We start from the raw sequence: 20,370 nt of genomic DNA on the forward strand, positions 1-20,370 counted from the left end.
GTTAATCGCAAAAACTAGGGATTATTTAAAATTTAGAAGCATAATTAGAACTATTTGCCATTTGAAAACTAAATTTGTAACTTATTCACCTTGAGAGATTAAACACATCAATAAACTGTACGATTTCAACTTCAAACTTATTCATGTTGGGCATGAAAAAGTGAACATATTTGCCTTTCACAATTGATATTCTAACGCACAGCAAAGAACTTCACTTCTGATCGAACTTTTAAGAACTAGAAATCAACTGCTTACAATTATATTTAGAAGAAGAGGCATTGGTAACATAATCGACTAAGAATTCGCTACACAGAAATAGCTATGGTAAGGTTTAATACGCCTAAGACATCTGCAGGCAGATTCTCTGAAATAATGACTAATAAATATGAAACAACAGAGTTGAGACACTGATTATCAGACTTAACTGGATGCATAGTTGTAGGTATGGTTCACCCTACATTCCATTTATCTGCCAAATCTTTGCAAATATCCGCAATACAGCAACTAGCACTGAGAGGATATTCAGAAACTGCAAATATAACACAAAAATTCGTCAAACAATTCAGGATTGCACGGCCAAGATAATCTCTTTTCTTTTCGGATAAGAAACAGAGTCAAGATAATAATGCCCAGAAATAACAGTAAAAGTTCGAGCAATTTGCCAACTAGTCAATTTTTCACAAATGTAATGCTTAAACCACTCTATGATATCTTTGGAAGTGCTTTCAAATGGTCAAAACTTAAAAAGCCCTTCTATCTCAATGCTTATGCTTGGCTACAATTTAGAAGACGTCCTTGAAAGTAAATGATATTAAAACTTCATCCTTCAAAAATCTTCTGAAGTTAAAAGTAAATGTACTAATGTAGTCATTTCCTCCTATCCAATTACTTGAAATAAACACGAAAGAATACGAACTTACTTGCTAAAAGATCATCGGTGTAACCAGTCTCAATTTTCCCATGAGCCATTGCACCCACCTAATACACATTGCAGTAAAGGGAAGTAAGGGGGAGTTGTCATATGTATAAACATAACAATGAAGCATGTAAAAGTGAAATTTCCAGTAGGGAGTTTAAAGATACCACAAAAACAAGGTCTACATCATCTTCAACAGCGTCCAGATAAGTTCGCACCTTGACCAACTTGTCTGAACTATGCGAGAAGCCTGATATGCAAGAAAACATTACGAAAAGTTTCTACCAAACCCCAAAACTCACAATGGGGAAACAGCATTATATAGGCTTACCCATTTTACGAGAATTGGAAGGTAAATACTGTGTTACAGGGTTTTTTATCACCCTGAAAAGCTTCTCACGCTTGCCCGCAGCTGTGATGCTTAACTTTTGTAGCAATTGCACTGCAAAGTATTTGGCAAAACGCCAATGAAAAGGATTCAAAACAGACTCCAATTCGATAGATGTTCAGCCAAATTAGAACAACAAAATCAACTTACACATAACACCATAAAACCGCTTCTGCGTCCTTGGAAGACGAACATATGGTTTGATTTCAATTAATAAACCTTTCTCAGTTTTCACATAAACAACTTTCAACCTCCCAGCCTTTGCAATGCGGCTATCGAAAATCGCCAAGAGAGCCTGAATCATTTATATTTAATATCACTTATGGTACTCAAATATCAACATAAACAATTCGCTCTCTCCTATCCAATTGGAAAAACAACAGTGAGCTACAGCTGCTTACTTGATGCAGGATGTCGGGTCTGTAATCCCCAGGATTTCTATTGTTTCTCCGCAAAAAATTGGAGTGGTCATCGGAATTCAACAGCTGGTAATTCTAAAACCACGAAAATTGAAATCCAGTTTACAAAAACAGAGAATGGAAAGTAAATAGTAAGTTCAAACTTCAAAAACGCATAAAAAAAGCTCAGTTAAACGCCATAATTGAATTAAATCCTAAAACTCCAAAGCAGCAAGCCAAAAAACGATGCATAAAAAAGAGAATACCTACCTTCCCAACTTTGGCGACCTCCAGAGAAGCTCGTTCGAGGACGAAGATGACACCAGCCTTACTATCACTCTTGGGGTCTTTCGGAACGATTGGAATACCTTCAAGCTCGTGGAAGGTTTCTTCGGCTGCTTCATTCTCTGGTTGTTCATCAGGTTCGTTCTCCACCATAGCCTTCTTGGCCGAAGCGGTCGATTCTTCGCCATCATCGTCTCTGTCGTATCTTTCCGTCTTCTTTCTCTTCTTCCCTTTCGCCGCAAACGGTCGAACCATTGTTCTTCTTTGAGCTCGAACTCGCTTAACAGTAGGCGCGAAGAGAGGGTTGTAGCCGAAGCTTAGCGCTGAAACCCTTGAACTCGATATGGTTTTGTCATTGAAACTTTAAAGCGTGCCCTGCAGCTGGGCTTACGGGCTGGCCTCTCAATTTTTTCTTATTGCGCCCTCGAAGTTCTTATTGGGCTTTCAAATTGTTAATATTGGGCTTTCGAATTGTTGATATTGGGCTGGGGCTCTCAGTTTTATCTTCTTGGGCTTTCGAAATGTTAATATTGGGCTTGAGCTCTCAGCTTTGTATTATTGGGCTTTCGAATTGTTAATATTGGGCTTGGGCTCTCAGTTTTATCTTATTCGGCTTTCTAATTGTTAATATTAGCTTGGGCTTTCTCATTGTTAATGTTGGGCTTGGGCTCTCAGTTTTTTCTTATTGGGCTTTCTAATTGTTAATGTTGGGCTTGGGCTCTCAGTTGTCTTATTGAGCTCTCGAAGCTCTATTGGGCTTTCAAATTATTAATATTGGGCTTGGGCTCTCAGTTTTGTCTTATTGAGCTCTCGTAGTTCTATTGGGCTTTCAAATTATTAATATTGGGCTTGGGCTCTCAGTCTTTTCTTATTGAGATCTCAAAATTATTAATGGGCTTTCAAATTTTCGATATGGGCTTGGGCTCTCAGTCTTTTCTTATTGAGATCTCAAAATTATTAATGGGCTTTCAAATTTTCGATGTGGGCTTGGGCTCAAAATATTCTTATTGGGCTCTCAATTTTTTCTTATTGGGCTCTAGAGGTCCAAAATTCTACCAAACTCGTTGGATTTTTGGTACTCACTGGGGGGAGAATCCAAGTTCAGTTTACCCAGAAAATGAAATATCCCAAAATTGAAACTCCAAGCAAATAATGGTACTGATATAGTGAATAAGCATAGAAAAGAGAAGGATGTGGAAGCCTTTTCAGTCCAAACAGTTCAATGCATACATCATAAAGATCGTTCACACTTAAGCGACAATGTCGAGTAAGTGTGCTTGGTACAAACTACAAACTACGAACTACAAACTACAAACTAAACACGCCACACAGTATATACAAACACCTGCGCTCTCGGCTAAAACCTGTACATTCAGAGACCTTCCATGAAAACCCAACAAGTTCAAAATCCCCTTCACACTTTCACTCCTATCCTCTCTGCAACCTGCATCACCAAAGAAAGAACAAAAAGAAGAGCCAGAATGTCAATACAAGAAGCCCTTGACGACGACGACGAGAATGATATTAGAATATCAATACAAGCCATGGAGAAAGGCAGTAAGTCAATTAACTTGGACATTAATATTGAAGACAGATCAATGAAAGCAAACTACATCATATGGTAGGTTATTTCCTTCTACAGTAATTAATTTGGATCATACCTCTTTGAAGGAGTGTACATCACTTCCCCAAAGCCATGCATCACAACCGGCATCTCTTGCGCCCCATACGTCATTTCTACGATCATCCCCAACATGTAAGGCTTCCTCAGGTCTCACTCCCAACAATTCACAGGCTTTTAGGAATATAGTCGGATTCGGCTTCTCAGCTTCAACCTGTTAGGAAGAACAACTGATGTAATTTCATATGTACATGTGAAAATAAAGAAGTTTGTAACCAAGTCATGTCCAAGTAGTAGCTATGACAATGGTGAATACAGAGGCTATTAAACCTGGCTCATGAAATACACATGAAAAAGAAGGAAGAGCAAGGAGCAAAAACATATAAACGAAATCTCAATAGAACCAATGAAAAGGGGTTAATAACTCACTTCAGCTGACACTGCTACAGCGTCAAACCAGTGATCACATTTCAAAGCCCGCAAAAGAGGCCTTAACCGAGTGTCGAAGTTTGACACAATAGCTATCTTTACACCTGCTTGTCTAAGAGCTTTAAAGACTCTCTCAGCATCAGGATCACAAAGGTGCCAAGCCTGCAAAATCAGCACAAAAGATCATAACAATAAGAACAAAATCATCCCAAACAGTAGAAATGCCAGAGGAAAAAGCGGCTGCCAAAAATTTTAACCTTATTAGTCGTATAGTAATTGTAGAGTTCTTCAAAGTACTGAGAATCTGAACAGCCCGTGGAAGAACTGACGATATATTGCCAAAAGGGTTTCCCGTCACTCACATATCTGCAAAGTTCCATCAAAACAGTTACTTTCATCACGCCATTAATTATAATGGAATTGAAGAAGAATTAAAAAAAACTTTCGCTGTCTCTGGATCTGTCATACAAGACAGTCCTCAAAAATCAACAAATGAATAAAGGAAACATGTTTAGAATCATTTCCCCAGGACAAAACAAAATCTTTGATGTTATGCTCATAGTAAACCAAGATCTCACTAGATCATTAACGAGCAAGCAATTGCTCCAATAAAAAAGAACAGAAGAAAAGAGGTGGTAGTTTTTAGGCTGATTTACAATTAGTAAAGATATTTAGACCAATTTAATATTTGGATTGACCAAGAAAACAGAGGCCATGACAATCAATTCTGATTAAAATTTAAAGGTTCAAGTCCACTTAATTCTGACAAAAGCACTTTACAAAACTGGCTAATCTACTGGGTGGCCACAAGCATAAAGCTAGAATTATAATGGCCAGTGACCTAATTGTGCCAAAAAAATCATTAAATACACAATAATTTCCTTGAAATTACCCCGATTAGGCCAAATAATTTTCTTCTGAACTATAAACCCAAATGGCACATGCACTTCAATGAACAGTTATTCACCTAACAAACAATATAAATGCTTCTTAATTATACTTTCGAGTTGATGTAGTCAACCATTAAATGGTCTTTTAGACAGTGTGGAGAGATGCAAGAGACTTTTCTTTCACAGAACATAAGGTCTACGAGATCCATCCAGACAAGATTAAGGATAATAAATACAAAATTAGTCATAGTAAACTGAAATTCGAAGACAGTCCAAAAGAAAAACCCAGAGAATCGAATGAGAAAAGTGGACCTGAGACGAGATCCTCCCCAAGGCTTCTCGTAAGCCCTTCTGTATCGATTAAGAATCTCCCCTTCCGAGTAGTTCACACCATACTTCTCACCTATTTCCCTATATATCTGTAACAAAATCCACAAAACATATCGGAAACATTTAACAAACTGCAACACAGAAATTGAAAACGAAATTCGAGAGAGAGAGAGGGAGACCTGAGCCATGGGCTGAGAAGGAACAACAAGAGTGCCAACAGCATCAACAAGCAAAGCCTTGTGAGTGATTTCGCCATAGAGAGACCTGCGATAGTCCTCGTAATCCTTAACACCCAAGATTTCAAATCCCATAGCTCTGGAACCTAGGGCGTCGTGCTCCACGGAAGCGACAGCAGAGGATGCAAATGAACGCCCGAACCCTCCCAGCGGGTGGAGACGATCAACCGGCTGGACTCCATTGGAGAAAAACGGAGACCTAGAAAGGAAATTGTTATGAGAGAGAGTAGAGAGGATCCTGGAAATCTTGGTTCTAGCGGAAATTAGCGCCATTGTCGAGCTTCATTAGAGTGCAAGCTTCAACAGAGCTCTCTTCTTCGTATCGCGATTCGTTCGGCTGCGAAATGGAAAGTGTTTCAGAGGTTTTCCGAGTGGCTTAAATAAGACGCCTGCTAAAGAAGGAAATGACGATCCTTGTTATGCGGAGTTTCCCAATTTGCCCTTCAACATTAACGTTATTACCACGATTTAATAAACGGTACCACTACCAATTATCATGTAAAATATTTGTAATATTTTAATTAAGTTAGTTTAATGATTGATTTTATTATTAAAAAAAATTATAAATTTGACTTTTCTACTCAAAAGGGACATTTTTTAGTCATGTTATTAGGTAAACAATTTATTTAAAGACAAAAAAATAAATAAATAAATAAAAACAAGCTTGGCCACAAGATTTTAAAATGGGACCATATTGTCCTTGACAAATTCCAAGATTCTTTTATGTGTCATAACTAAATTAACTTACAAAACTATATCATAAATTTTTCAAATTTATAAATTAATTACTCATTAAAAGATTAGGAGAAATCGAGACTCCTTGAACTATGAATTAGAGATTCGCTCGATACTTAGACCATTTCAAAGGGTGAACTATAACCTTCAATTTCAAAAATTAAGTTTTGATTATTAGTTGTGTGATATGACACTGGTTGGAGAAGGGAACATAGCGTTGCGGGTGTAAAAAAATTTCCCCAACAGATACATTTTTAAAACGATGAGACTAACAACGATACGTAACGGCTCAAAATCGGACAATATTTTCTAATCATGGGTTTGAGCTGTACAAATAATATTAAAAACATACATTGAGCAGTGTGCCAATAAGGACACTGGGTATCCAAGGGGGGTAAATTGTGAGATTTATCATCGATGGTAGAGGATAATGAAGCATGGACTTGGGTTGTTACAAATGATATCAGACCAGACACTGGGCATGCAGTGTGCCAGTAAGGACATTGGGTCTCCAAGGGGGTGAATCGTGAGATCTAACATCAGTTGTAGAGGAGGACGAAGCATGGGCTTGAGTTGTTACAAACAATATTAGAACCAAGAGGGTAGATTGTGAGATCTAACATCGGTTGTAGAGGAGAACAAAGCATGGGCTTAGTATGTTACAAATTATATCAAAACCAGACACTGGGAGCAGTGGGCCAGTAAAGACACTAGGTCTCCAAGATGGTGGATTGTGAGATCTAACATGGGTTGTAGAGGAGAACGAAGCATGGGCTTGATCTGTTACAAATTATATCAAAACCAGACACTAGGCAGGCAGTGTGCCAGTAAGGACATTGTGTCTCCAAGATGGTAGATTGTGAGATCTAACATCGGTTGTAGAGAAAAACGATCCATGAACATAGGCTGTTACAAATGATACCATAAGCAGATACTAGGCGGTGTGCCTACGAGGATGCTAACCCCAAAAGAAGTGGAAGGTAAAACTTCTCCGATAAAATCATTCGAGTTAATAAACGCTCTACATATTCATTATTTTCCATTTACGAGACTAAAGTGTAAGGTCTTGAAAATGGAATTTAAAGGCAAAAAAGAAAAAAAAAAAAGGTATTGATTCTAAGTGATGGATTCTATTATGATTGAAGGGGAAATGGACAAAGGACAGATCATCCAGCCATTTTCTTCGCCATTCCATTTGATTATGAACGTCTCCGTCACCGGAGAGATGGCGAGGTAGGCTTGTAATTAAGCTAAAATCCCGACCCTTTTAACTCAATATTATTCAGCCAGCTGTTGAATGCGACAGGTCAGACTCGATTACGTGGCAGCCCATGTAGGTTGTTGGGTCCCACGTCATCAGTTTGCCCCATATTTCATTCACAATATTTTCTTCCCCATACTTGAATTAAAATAATGTATTTTTAATTAAAAATTATAATATTAATAATAGTTTTAAAAAAAGGAAGCTCATCACTTCTCTCCATCCATGTGAGTTTGCCAAATTTTATGTATAAATAATAAATAAATAAAATTGATCCGAGTAGCAAATTTATTCTTTATAATTAAATTTTATAATATTTATTTCTATACTTTATTATATAATAATTTAGCATGTTTTAATCTAAAATGTATAATTTTTAAATCAATAACATCTACGTTTTTTTATGTAATACAAATTATTGTTCGAAATTCACGAATATTTTTAAAAATTAGGTTGGAATATTAATGTAACTTTTTAAAGAGGAGCTCGATCCCACATAAATTAATTACGGGTCCCGCCCGCATTACCGTTACCTCATGGGAGGAAGAGTCATCCGTTTGGGTGTTTCCAAAGCATTGAGATGGAAAACGACAACCAAAACAAACATATTCATTATTCAAAGTTTTTTTCTTCTTTCCTTTTTTTTTATTATTATTTTTTGGTATTTTTAGAAAAATAAATTATAATCATATAATTGTGACCAATTGTTCATTCATTTTGGGTATTTTATTTGAAAGTTTGTTAGGTTAGTTTTTATTTTTCTATTTTTTGATAATGAAATCATTTTAAGTTTAATTCCGACTCTGTTATATATATATATATATAAATAAATAAGGAAAGTTGAGTGGGTGAAAGTGGAAACCGGGGAGATAAAATGTGGGCACGGATTGGAAATTGATAGAAAATGAAGGATGAAATTGCAAAGAGAACAAAATTTGTGGTTAAGCGAAGGCGTAAAGGAAAATGAGGGTTTCAATGTCACCAACGAACACATAAAATAGACCACTTATCAAATCCAATGGGCCTCAAATGTTTTATATTCACAAGCTCAATGGCCCCTACTTTTCCCTTGAAATAAGTAAGGTTTTTGTGATAAAGATTCTCTCGACTTTGTGACCACATATCATCATGTCCTATTGCTTTCTTCTACACCGCCCAAAATCAATTCTAATTTCAAGTCTCAAACAAACGACCAAGATAGAATTTGATTGGAAGTAAAAGTCGTCCAAACATGTGAACCATTCAATAATTAATATTGACCCGAGTTTGCACGTAAAGTTAAAGTAGAGAGATAGAACTTGATTGAAAGTAAAAGCCAATGATCTTAATCGTTATGTTTAAAGAGGACTATTATGAACGTTGATAATTTATATGAATCATCCAAAAGAAGCTCGATCAAAATTGACCAATGTAGATGGTCATGTGACCCGAGATTACTCAACTCAAACATGCCCCACTCTAATGTTGAGTTGAGTTCTGATATCTATTTAGGTCGGTCTAGAATTGGTCTAGAAATTTCCAACCCACGCAGACCTCTATCATGAAGATTTGAAATTCGAATTAGGGTGCTCGACCTCATCTACCTATTGAATATACCCTAAGATCATATTCATGTAGATAAACTTGATGAATATGGTAGGGTGAGAACCACAAGTGACAACCCAAGAACTCCGCTACAATACTATTTGCCTCAAACTAAGTGCTTAGACATGGTCCAAGACATTAAGTTTGACCTTTAGGTGGATTCACACCTTGTGGTGAGCTTGAGATATTTTTAACTTGTGGTGGAGAAGCAAATCCACCATATATGATATGGCTGATATTCATTCAAACAAATATGTGATTAATTCTATCAGACTAAGCTCATGCCAGTCAAAAATATAATCTTAAACACCGTATAAATACAGCATTAACCTAAGGCCAAAAGTAAGTTACATGGGGAAACCTCTTCAAAAATTCTTTTCCTTTTGTCATCCTTGCAAACTGCCACAATCACATCCTTGGAGCTGCATCAACCATAATAAAAATGTCAAATATTAGTGTACAAAAAATATAAAAAGACTTCGTCACCGCAACTCAAACAGAGATACAGAAAGTGTAACGGCCCAGATCCACCGCTAGCAGATATTGTCCTCTTTGGGTTTCCCTTTCGGGCTTCCCCTCAAGGCTTTAAAACACATATTTCAAAGTTACACAGCGGAACGTCATCCAGATACTGTCCTCTTTGGGCTTTCCCATCTGGGCTTCCCCTCAAGGTTTTTGGGCTTTCCCTTGTGGGCTTCCCCACTAGGCATCTACTAGGGGAAGGTTTCCACACCCTTATAAAGGGTGTTTTGTTCTCCTCCCGAACCAATGTGGAACATCACAAAAAGAAAGACCCATTCATTATCACCACCAATTAGAAATAAGATAAATCAAAGGACCATAAACGAATTCAATCGTTGGGTTGAATGACCGAACAAGAACTTGAATAATCCTTCCATCATTCTATATGGGTTAGACAAATAAGAAACTAAGTCCATTAACATTTATTATATGGGTTAGACATGTTTAGCCTACCTCCTCCCATTGTTGCTTCAGGCAACCGCTCAATTGAATACTGATGTCGGGTTATGTACATGATTGGTACACCAGGAATCTGCAATAAAATAAACACGTTACTTTATCTAACTATATTGCCAACTATTATGGTCGGATTATATCTCTTTTCATTATACCTTACGAATCCTACGCTTTAAATCTCTGTCACAAGTGGCAACGATATAACACTTATGCTGCACACAAACAAAACTTCTGTTAAAAAGATACCAAAACAGTGAAAGAGAAGCATTTAGCTCACTATGAACATTTCAATTTCAAAACAATAATTCACCCCTTTTTTCTTATAATTTTATCCATCGTGAGAGCTTCGGTACCCGATTCTTCCTTGGTATCTTTTTTAAAAAAAATGTTGACTAGCTTACAAATATAATAACCATACTATAAGTCTGTAGCTAACTATATGATAGTTTCTTTATGAAGATAAGCTTAAAGAAGAGAGATACAATTTAAACTGGTTTGCGACATGTATAACGATGAACAAACATGAAGTCGGAAAACTCATCGTTTATGAACATGATCATGGGCAAAAAGCTTTCAGTCTCACCTGAGTCACCCTTTCGACAAGGCAATCATCAGCATAGGTTCCTTTATGAGTACATGGTAGTCTCTCGAATCGTGGGTCCTTAGCTATTCTGCTCGAGCCCAAAAATACTAATCAGTACCAACAAGAGAGATGCAAAAGAAGGAAACAAGCATTGATCTTTAAGAAAAATATATTTACAAAAGTAACAAGAAAGAGAACACCAAAGAAAAACCAAGAATATAGTATTGTTTGCAAAGAATCCTATCGCCATGAAAGTATATGAAAACCTTATTTTATTTCTTTCCATTCATAATGTGCAAAATTAAGCTTTCACCGTGTTCGTCCAAAGATTTTGGCTGTATGTCCAAAAATGTTGTTAATGGAGGAGCTGTTTATTTCAGATTCTTGCTCAAATCAAGGGTAAAGCTAAGACCTTTTCTAAAAGACAAATAAAGATAAGACTGCTTGGATTAATATTGAGCCAGAAATTTCTTGAGAAACTGTCAAGGAGAGTAATAAAAAATGAAAGTTGCTTCTTACAGGTAGCCAATCATAACACTAAATTTTTCATAGATTTTTTTTTTTTTTTCATGATCTTCAATCAACAATTTGATTAGTGCTGCCATTCAAAATTCTAAAAAGTTAAAGACCAGATGCGCACACAATATCGACTAACTCTAGCGAATCTCAAAAAGCATCTGAATGTGTACATACATGTGTATAGTACCCAAAAATGAGAACATAAAAATTCATGTTCTGAAATATCACAAATTAAACATGAATTTACCTAACAGCAACGCGATACTTAAGAACATAGAAAATTCATGTTCTGAAATATCACAAATTAAACATGAATTTACCTAAGAGCAACGCGATACTTCTGACCTAATCGCTCAAGTTCAGCCATCACGCAATCTGTTATACAAGGGGTGCCTATAACACGATCACAAGTAAGCACACATGTCAGCTAATTATCACTTCTCATATTTCAAATTATAATAAAAAAAAATTCTGCAAGTGCAACTTACATTTTGCATACAGACAATCCATCATTCCCTTCTCCAAGTCCAACTGCACCAGAACGAAAAGAAGAAGAAAACCACTTCAATTCAATTCAATTCAAATAATCCATAATAAAATGAGCTTTACATATCGAAATCAGACAGTTATAAAAATTTGAAGCACTCACTTTAGTTATATACACGATAAAATGAGTCGAAATCAGATAGTTATAAAAATTTGAAGCACTCACTTTGTTTTGAATGGAGAAATTGATGAAATTTGTATCCACCAAAACCCGATAAGGGGGCCCCAATGCAGTGTTGTATTTGAAGAAAAGTGCTGAAGGAACATTTGGACTGAATTAACAACAATGCAAGCATGAATTAGTCATAGACAACGAGTAGAAAAAATTATTAATACAGAGCACATAACAGTCAGCTCAAAAGGTTCCTTACACGTTTCTCGGGAGATTTTCTTTCGTTAGATCTTTCTTTTTTGGATTCAAGACCTCTTCCTTGTAGCTAAAAACAAAAAAACAAGAGAAAAATAAAAGATTGAAACAAAATAGGATAAAGTTATCAATTCAAAAGAAAATATAGAAGGCATACTTTTTAATCGCTTTAGAAGAGATCATCTTCTTCACGACTGCAAATTTGGGTCCTTTCTTGGCCCTCCCCATTGGATTTTGAATTGGTTAATCTGAGTAAGAGAAGTTCAATTCAATTAAAAACTCATTGTCTTCTCCCCAACTATAATCTATGAATATACAAATAGGATTACAAGAGAATTGGATAATAGGATAGATTACTCCCACTAATTATCTGATAAACATAAAAGGGAGATGCTAGAAATTCAAGGTATCAGAACAACTCCGTTTCCAGCAGAAACCAAAGAGATACAAAGATGATCGAAGTCTATTCACAGACGTGCAACAAATCAACAGCAAGTCCCAATTTAATTCGCCGCAAGCTTTTTTCTTCTTTTTAATATTAGGGTATTGTCATTTAAAAAAACTATAAAAACAACTAAGAGGAGATTTGGAGAATACCAGTAACAACGATATAGTTGAAAATCAGTACAAGCCCGCTGGAGAGAGACTGCGGCAGAAGGGAAGACGATGGCGAAGGCGACAGGAAAGGGAGAATGAGTGCAAACCGCTGGTAGAGAGGCTGCGGCAGCAGGGAAGACGACGGCGCTGCAACAACCGGAGAGAGGCGGCGGCGACACGGAGGGAGAATGAGAGAGGGAGTGGTGAAGAACAAGGGCGCGCAGAGCGAAGACGATGGAGTTTAGGTTATACCTCCTCCTTATATATTTATTATTTTACAGCTTTATTTTTTTTCTTTTATTTAGTTATATCTTTATTTATTTGAATGATATTTCAAATTTTAAAATTCAAAATATTATCATTCAAAACATTTAAAAATTAATTCAACCTTAATTTTCTTATATCTATATATTTAAAAATTTATATCTCCCAAACGACCCGTATTAAGCTAATTTAATTAATTAATTAATACTCCTTAATCATATTAATACTATTTAATTAATAACTAATTATTAATATAAATATATCATTTAGATTTAGCAAATTTAAACAAATATTATATTTTTTTTTAACTACTTAATAAAATTTTATTATTAACTATTAATATTCTACCATTAATTTTTAAAAACTTATATTTATTTTCTCACGTTTGTTAAGAAAAATATTTAATTCTTGATTAAATTTCAAAAACAATAAATAAAATTTAATTTTGACAACATTTTTTTAAATAAAATTATAAATGAATTCATAAAGGGATAAAAAAAATTATGTAAATAATAATTTTCTGTGGTTTATTATATCAAATATGTAGATCGATACAGTGAATCTCTCGTATACTGTAACTAATGAGCCAGACTCGGGTATTCGTAGATTAGGTTGATATGTAGATCAATACGTGAATCTCTCATATACTGTTACTAATAAGCTCGACTCGAGTATTCGTATATTAGGTTGAATTGGGTTGAGACATTTTTTAGTTGAGTTGGTTCAGTCATTCGAATGACTCTCTCAGATAAATTCTAAACAAAATTCAACTCAGATAAATTTAATCACCCAACTCAAAATATACGAGTTGAATTTTGTGGAACGGGTGACATAAACACAAAAATAAATAATAAGCGTATATTAAAAACATTATAATTCATTCATATAATATATATAAAAAAAAAATCTCTAAATACAGCCCGTAAGTCACAGATATGCATTAGAAATCAAATAATGGTTTAGTTTTTGAGGATGTGAGAGGGAGGAGGAAGAAACGCCGTGGAAATAGAGGCTCCAACCACCGTCTTGTTCATAGCCATGGACGCCGGCGATGCTTTGGGTTCGTCCACCGACTGCTCACCCTTTTCATCTTCAACTGTTCGGCGAAGCGGCAGCGTAGCCAAGATTTTAACGGAACTAGGCGGCGGCGGCGTACGAGGGTAGTAGAAATCTGTGGGGAAGAAGTTGTATTGCATTCCGGCCATGGCTGCTGGATTTCCAAGGCCTTCAAATTAGTTTCTATGCGAAAGAGAGCGGGATGGGATATATTATATATAAATTTTCTATTTATTTATTTATTTTTCCTCTAAGGAAAAGGAAATTGGAATAACGAAAATTATAGAATCCATTTCTATTAATATTCTCTTTAATTAATTTAAGTTAAAATTTAAAACTTCGCTTCGGTCGTAAATTTAGTTCATAAACTTAAAAATAACTTTTAAATTACGTACTAAACGAATATTTTAAATAAATAAATAAATAAATCAACACAACTATACTATAATCTACTAAAAGTGAAACGATCATTCCAAAATGAGGAGAGATTCAAAACCCAAATATATTAACTAAAAGTTAGATCAGACAGAACTTATGCTTCTTCCAACGCCTTTTACGATCTTCTACACAAAAGTTACTCTATTTCGAAAAGGAAAACTATAATTATGAAAAACAAGAACGAACTATTTATTCGAACGACACTTAAAGAAATGGCTTACGATGAACGAGCCTACTTTGGTTCATAAACGCCCACAAACGGCACTAGAACCGACCCAAACCACAGCTTCCCATCCTTCTCTTCCACTTCACTAATGAACTTCAAAGTTTTCCCTTCACAATCTTCCAATATCTCCAAAACCTTTCCTTCCTCACTCAACTTAACAGCAGTGGCATGAGCCTTCCCTCCCACCACCAACGCATGCAATTGCTTGAAGTCTAAAGGAAGCTTCAACAGCAGCTTCCCAAGCCAAGAGGTTGAAGCAACCAAGTTCCCAACAATCCCCTTTTTGGAATGCAAAGCAACCCAATATTCGCCTTTGGAATTCCTTCTAATGTTGTCGGGAAAGCCCGGAAGCTGAGCGAGGACATCCAAGTTTCCTGTTTTAGAGCCTTGAAGCCAATATCTGAGGATCCTGCCGGAGGTGGACTCAGCAACAAGCACATGGGAATGGTCCTTGCTTAGCTGAACTCCATTGGTAAACGCAAGGCCGTGTAGTAAAACCGTAACTTGTTTGCTAGCTCGGTGGTACTTAAGTAACCTTCCTGTTCTATCTCCGCTCAAGATTGATGTCATGAACTGCCTGCAAGTATACAACATTCACTGAAATCAAAGTGTAATTATAATACCATAGCGAGTTAATAGACGCAGTTCCTGTTTCAAATATAATGAAGTGTTTTGTTAAAACAGAGATAACCAACGTGAGATCTCACATTGGTTGGAGAGGAGAATGAAAGTGATGAAACATTTTTTATAAGGGTGTGGAAACCTCTATCTAGCAGACCGTTTTAAAAACCTTGAAGAGAAGCTCAAAAAGGAAAGCCAGAGAGGACAATGTATGCTAGCGGTGGCTTGGGCCGTTACAAATGGTATCAAATGGTATTAGAGCCAGACACTGGACAATGTGCTAGCGAGGAGGCTGAGCCCCGAAGGGGGTGGACACAAGGTAGTGTGTGAACAAGGACGCTGGGCTCCGAAAAGGGTGGATTGAGAGATCCCACATCGATTGGAGAAGGGAACGAGTGCCAGCAAGGACGCTGGCCCCGAAGGGGGGTGGATTATGAGAACCCACATCGGTTGGAGAAGGGAACAAATCATTCTTTATAAGGGAAAGTCACGTCGGGCCTCAAAGGGGGGTGGATTGTGAGATCCCACATCGGTTGGAGAAGGGAACGAAACATTTTTTATAAGTGTGTGGAAACCTCTACCTTGTAGACGCATTTTAAAATCTTAAGGGGAAGCCTAGAAGGAAAAGTCCATAAATGACAATATCGGCTAGCGGTGACAACCAATGACATGAGATACATATCAACTCAGCAGAACATAACATAGAAAACTCAGGAACCAGAAGAACAATTAGTTTATGTTCATCAACAGATTTTCTTCTCTAAGATCAGTTGCTAAAACGAGGCATGAATATGATTTTGAGTCTGAATTACCTTCTTTGGAAAACTGTGCTACTGTCAGTGAAGTATATGGTATCACTGTCCTCATCAATATCAAGATCATTGGTGAAGCGAAGTGGGATGCCTTCAAATTCACTCACAAGTTTTGTTGCCAAGCCTCCACCAGGTCCCACTACATGAAGGCCGAGATAGGCGTCGGCGATGTAGAGATCACCAGTTATCTTATCAAAACGTAGTCCCAATGGCCTCCCACATATATGCTCCAATTCAAGTGCAAATGGCCTAACACACTCACTCCTTCAACAACATAAAACCAAACCAATTATCAGATGAACCTGAAAAATGAATAACATTTGCCAAACAATCATATGCAGAGTCAAACCAGTTTTAGATGCCCTGAGATACAATTATGTCGAAGCCCACTACTAGCAAATACTGTTCTCTTTGAATTTTTCCTTCTTGACTCTCCTAAAGGTTTTTAAACACGTATGCTAGGGATAGGTTTCCACACTCTTATAAAAAATGTTTCGTTCTTCTCCCCAATCGATGTGGGATCTCACAATCCACCCTCCTTCGAGGCCCAGCATCCTCGATGGCACTTGTTCATCTCTCATTGTGGGATCCTCCAATCCCATGTTGTGTAAGGGTCCCACATCGATTGGAGAGAGGAACGAGTGCCAACGAAGACGTTGGGCGTCGAAGGGGGGTGGAATGTGAGATCATACATCGGTTGGAGAGGGGAACAAAACATTCTGAAGGTGTGGAAACCTCTCCCTAGAAGAGGCGTTTCTAAAACTTTGAGGGGAAGACTGAAAGAGAAAGCCCAAACTAGACAATATCTACTAGCGGTGACCCGGAGAGAAAAGCTTAATCATACACATTTTCAAGACAAGGCCTTAAAATGATTACTCAAGAACTTGATATCCAACCATAAGGGCACCAAAGTTAGCTGCCTCTGCCCCCAACTCCTCCTGCTATGGGCGTTATGGCAAAGAACAAGAAGAATCCAAACAAAGAACAGGTCCACGCAGGAGGAGAATTTGACAATCAATTCTCCAAACCAAGCAATCTTAAAACCATACGTTAATCCATCAATCTATGTATATACTCACAATTTTTAAGAGAAAAATTTATGATTAATCAGCCATCTCCAAAATATTTCATATAATAACAAAATTCAACAATGATCTGCTTAATTCAACAAGTTGCAGCCAAGCAGCACCATTCCATTCCACGATCATATTACAGAACATCCAAAATGATAAGATTATACCTCTGAGAGCTAGTGACAGCGTAATCAATCCAGCCACGGCCATCGCCTTGCCACTTGAGAATCCGGCCATCAGCGACGCCAGTGTAGGGGCCTTCTCCATTCGGATCAAAAACCAGGCTCTCCGGTCCGCTTGCTCCGGTGACCGGGATAACGGTGGCGGAATGAAGATAGTCGTGGGTTCCTGGAATCTGCGGCGGCTCAAATACCTGATTTAGCTTGAGAAAAGGGGTTTGGAACGAGAAGAGGATGGCGACGACGGCTGCAAACGTCGCCACCGTCAATGTAAACATGAAATTCATGTGTTCTTCCTTTGCTGAAATGGGAGTGGATGGAGTGGAAAGACGGCCTCTAGAACTCTGTCAGTGGTGAAAAGATTGCTTCCCATATTCCATTTTGATATCATAATTTCTAACCACCTTTATTCTATTTTCAACCCCACATTGATGGGTGCATTATTTATTGCAAATTGTTCCTAAATTCAAACATTTCTGTGTCTAACATTCAAAATAGGACGCCTTGGGGTCTCGACATTCTCGTATGACATGACATCTCATGTCTAAGATTTAAAAGCTGATGTCTCGTGATCTCGACATTCTCGTGTGACATGATATTTCATGTCTAAGATTCAAAATCCGACGCCTCATAGTCTCGACATTCTCGTATGACATGACATCTCGTGTCTAAGATTCAAAATTCAACGCCTCGTGGTCTCAACATTCTTGTATGACATGACATCTCATGTCTAAGATTCAAAACCTGGCACTCAGTGATCTTGACATTCTTGCATGACATGACATCTCATGTCTAAGATTCAAAACCCGACACCTCGTGGTCTCGACATTCTCGTATGACATGATATCTCATGTCGAATATTCAAAATCCAACATTTTGTGGTTTTGACATTCTCGTACAACATGACATCTGGTGTCGAAGATTCAAAACCCAACACCTCGTGGTCTCGACATTCTCGTATGACATGACATACATATGTTGTCTACTTGTCTGACGTTACTTCTAAAATTAAAAATTATTTTCACAAACCATTTCACCACGCTTCCTCATTACTCACACGAGCGTTTCGAATATAATCTCAGTTCATTCATATATCATTTCGTTACTAAGAACATTACAAAATTTCAACTCCAACTTTAACAAGAAAAGAAAAAAAAAGTAAATAAAAATGGCATTGAATTAAAATATAATTTTATAATAAAACAAAAATTAATATTTAAAATCTTAAATTATATTATTAATAACCTTTTTAAGAGTTAAATTAAATTGGAATCACTTTATTGATTTGATTTAATGAGTTGACAAAGATAATTTGATGCCAATGCTTTTACATTATCTCCCACTTTTTTAAGATGATGCTTTTATAATATTTCATTTAATAAATAAAGTTTACTTTTTAAAAAAAAATTTACATAAAAAAAAACATATATTTCCCTTAATAATAATAAATCTAATTTTATAATATATTAATAAAATTTAAAAAAAAATTATGGGAATTTTAGAAATTGGATTTAAATAATTGGCTACCAACATTAATATGGGCCTTCCAATGAAAGGAAAAAGTATATGGGCCGCCATTAAAAGCCCAAAAAAGGGTGAAGTTTGCTAAATTGCAAATTAGTCCTCAACTTTTTGAGTTATTGTAAAATAGTCCTCTAAACATTTAATTATATATTTAATAATTCTTTTTGAAGCTTAAAAGGTGTATTTCTAAAATTTTAATGGTGTGTATCGTAATTGTGTCTAATAAATCAGTACTTTGAAACGATTTGAGACGCTATTTATGAAATTGATTAAAAGAACGATCCAACTTCATCTGAAACCATACTATATCTCGAAATATTTTAAAATTTATCTCGTAAGTTAGAAAATATTAAGAAAAGGTATGATTTAGAACATAAAAGTTGGGATTTTGATATTGATTTGGTGACTCAAAGTGGTTTCCAAAGGGTATTGGAAATATTATATTTTTAGCAATTTTATATTAATTTTCAATGGATTTGAAAGATTTTAAATCTTAAAAGATGATGAAATGTTTAGTTGTTTCATGTTCGTTCATCTCGATCTTAAAATCTCTGCCTAAATAGATTATATTGGAAGATTTTGAGAGCTTCAACGTAACTAAAAATATAATTTTTCTTCTGTCAAAGTTTGGAAACGCATCTGTAAGAGGAAAAAACGAGTCTTTATCTAAATGCCTTGATCAAGGGCAGATGTATAAAACCTTTCAACGAGCCATTCCGCCCATTTTATCGAGATAAACAAGACGTATTCTATCATAACTTGTTCCCGGGAGAGGTTTCCATACCATTTATAAAGAATGTGGTCTCTCAATCCATCCCTTGGAGGCCAGTGAGACACTGACTCACTGCCCAATGTCTAGCTTGGATACCATATGTAACATTGTGATGTCTCACATTGGTTGGGAAGAGAACAAACCACCATTTATAAGGGTGTGGAAATCTTCCCTAGCAGACGCGTTTTAAAGCCTTGAGGGGAAGCCCAAATAGGACAATATCTGCTAGTGATAGATCTGGGACGTTATAAATGATATCAGAGTTAGACAGCGGATGATGTGTTAGCCTTCTCGCTGTTCCCCAAAGGGGGTAGACACGAGGCGGTATGCCAATAACGACGTTGGGCTCCAAAGGGGTGGATTTGGGGGCGATCCCACGTCGATTGGAGGAAGGATAGAGTGCTAGCGAGGACGCTGGGGCTCAAGGGGGGTGGATTGTGATGTCCCACATTGGTCGGGAAGGAGAACAAACCACCATTTACAAGGGTATGAAAACCTTTCCCTACCAAACGCGTTTTAAAGCTTTGAGGGGGAAGCGCCCAAAAGGAAAAATATCTGTTAGCGGTGGATCTGACCCCATGTTGAAAGCACGGTCATATTGAAAAATGAAAGTTTGGTTCGAGGGTTATTTTAATTTGTTAATAATAGATATTATCTAAAATTATAAAATTAAAAGAAAGTAGATATAATTTAAAATATAATGCGAAGATATTATTATTATTATTATTATCTAATAACGTGC

At 36.6% G+C, this 20,370-nt stretch overlaps 4 protein-coding genes across 4 annotated transcripts; all 4 read right to left on the reverse strand.

The window, feature by feature from the left end:
• Window positions 1-215: 215 nt before the first annotated feature.
• On the reverse strand, window positions 216-2,321 carry LOC111790937 (ribosomal RNA small subunit methyltransferase nep-1). Its single transcript, XM_023672068.1, has 7 exons — window positions 1,973-2,321; window positions 1,706-1,798; window positions 1,455-1,599; window positions 1,248-1,358; window positions 1,084-1,166; window positions 921-978; window positions 216-529 (listed from the first exon to the last, which is right to left on the reverse strand). The coding sequence occupies exons 1-7, from the start codon at window positions 2,240-2,242 to the stop codon at window positions 450-452; spliced, it is 840 nt and encodes a 279-aa protein (XP_023527836.1). The 5' UTR covers window positions 2,243-2,321; the 3' UTR covers window positions 216-449.
• Window positions 2,322-3,137: 816 nt separating this feature from the next.
• On the reverse strand, window positions 3,138-5,864 carry LOC111791765 (haloacid dehalogenase-like hydrolase domain-containing protein 3). Its single transcript, XM_023673235.1, has 6 exons — window positions 5,437-5,864; window positions 5,240-5,346; window positions 4,295-4,403; window positions 4,038-4,199; window positions 3,649-3,822; window positions 3,138-3,431 (listed from the first exon to the last, which is right to left on the reverse strand). Exons 1-6 carry the CDS (start codon window positions 5,764-5,766, stop codon window positions 3,402-3,404), a joined length of 912 nt encoding a protein of 303 aa, XP_023529003.1. The 5' UTR covers window positions 5,767-5,864; the 3' UTR covers window positions 3,138-3,401.
• Window positions 5,865-9,274: 3,410 nt separating this feature from the next.
• Window positions 9,275-12,906, reverse strand: LOC111789964 (rRNA-processing protein FCF1 homolog). Its single transcript, XM_023670705.1, has 10 exons — window positions 12,664-12,906; window positions 12,224-12,314; window positions 12,071-12,136; window positions 11,866-11,971; window positions 11,642-11,684; window positions 11,474-11,546; window positions 10,635-10,722; window positions 10,207-10,263; window positions 10,049-10,127; window positions 9,275-9,495 (listed from the first exon to the last, which is right to left on the reverse strand). The coding sequence occupies exons 2-10, from the start codon at window positions 12,292-12,294 to the stop codon at window positions 9,482-9,484; spliced, it is 597 nt and encodes a 198-aa protein (XP_023526473.1). The 5' UTR covers window positions 12,295-12,314; window positions 12,664-12,906; the 3' UTR covers window positions 9,275-9,481.
• Window positions 12,907-14,454: 1,548 nt separating this feature from the next.
• On the reverse strand, window positions 14,455-17,709 carry LOC111791711 (protein STRICTOSIDINE SYNTHASE-LIKE 10-like). The gene is made up of 3 exons (XM_023673181.1): window positions 17,321-17,709; window positions 16,081-16,344; window positions 14,455-15,224 (listed from the first exon to the last, which is right to left on the reverse strand). The coding sequence occupies exons 1-3, from the start codon at window positions 17,617-17,619 to the stop codon at window positions 14,654-14,656; spliced, it is 1,134 nt and encodes a 377-aa protein (XP_023528949.1). The 5' UTR covers window positions 17,620-17,709; the 3' UTR covers window positions 14,455-14,653.
• Window positions 17,710-20,370: the final 2,661 nt, after the last annotated feature.

The sequence above is a fragment of the Cucurbita pepo genome, chromosome LG03 (genome assembly GCF_002806865.2).
Source record: "Cucurbita pepo subsp. pepo cultivar mu-cu-16 chromosome LG03, ASM280686v2, whole genome shotgun sequence".
Lineage (NCBI taxonomy): Eukaryota > Viridiplantae > Streptophyta > Magnoliopsida > Cucurbitales > Cucurbitaceae > Cucurbita > Cucurbita pepo.

Bases quoted from the DNA above. Each gene is read 5' to 3' on its own strand.
- LOC111790937 (XM_023672068.1), bottom strand. From the start codon at position 2,242: ATGGTTCGACCGTTTGCGGCGAAAGGGAAGAAGAGAAAGAAGACGGAA. The intron at 1,359-1,454 runs GTAAGTTGATTT...AATACTTTGCAG, and splicing joins GCGGTTTTATGGTGTTATGT to TGCAATTGCTACAAAAGTTA. The intron at 1,167-1,247 runs GTAAGCCTATAT...CTTGCATATCAG, and splicing joins TTCCAATTCTCGTAAAATGG to GCTTCTCGCATAGTTCAGAC.
- LOC111791765 (XM_023673235.1), bottom strand. From the start codon at position 5,766: ATGGCGCTAATTTCCGCTAGAACCAAGATTTCCAGGATCCTCTCTACT. The intron at 4,200-4,294 runs GTTAAAATTTTT...CTGATTTTGCAG, and splicing joins ATTACTATACGACTAATAAG to GCTTGGCACCTTTGTGATCC. The intron at 3,823-4,037 runs GTGAGTTATTAA...TCTTCCTAACAG, and splicing joins CTGTAGCAGTGTCAGCTGAA to GTTGAAGCTGAGAAGCCGAA.
- LOC111789964 (XM_023670705.1), bottom strand. From the start codon at position 12,294: ATGGGGAGGGCCAAGAAAGGACCCAAATTTGCAGTCGTGAAGAAGATG. The intron at 10,723-11,473 runs GTAAATTCATGT...GGGCTCGAGCAG, and splicing joins AAGTATCGCGTTGCTCTTAG to AATAGCTAAGGACCCACGAT. The intron at 10,264-10,634 runs GTGAGACTGAAA...GTTTGTGTGCAG, and splicing joins TTGTCGAAAGGGTGACTCAG to CATAAGTGTTATATCGTTGC.
- LOC111791711 (XM_023673181.1), bottom strand. From the start codon at position 17,619: ATGAATTTCATGTTTACATTGACGGTGGCGACGTTTGCAGCCGTCGTC. The intron at 16,345-17,320 runs GTATAATCTTAT...ATGTTGTTGAAG, and splicing joins GCTGTCACTAGCTCTCAGAG to GAGTGAGTGTGTTAGGCCAT. The intron at 15,225-16,080 runs GTAATTCAGACT...GTATACTTGCAG, and splicing joins AGCACAGTTTTCCAAAGAAG to GCAGTTCATGACATCAATCT.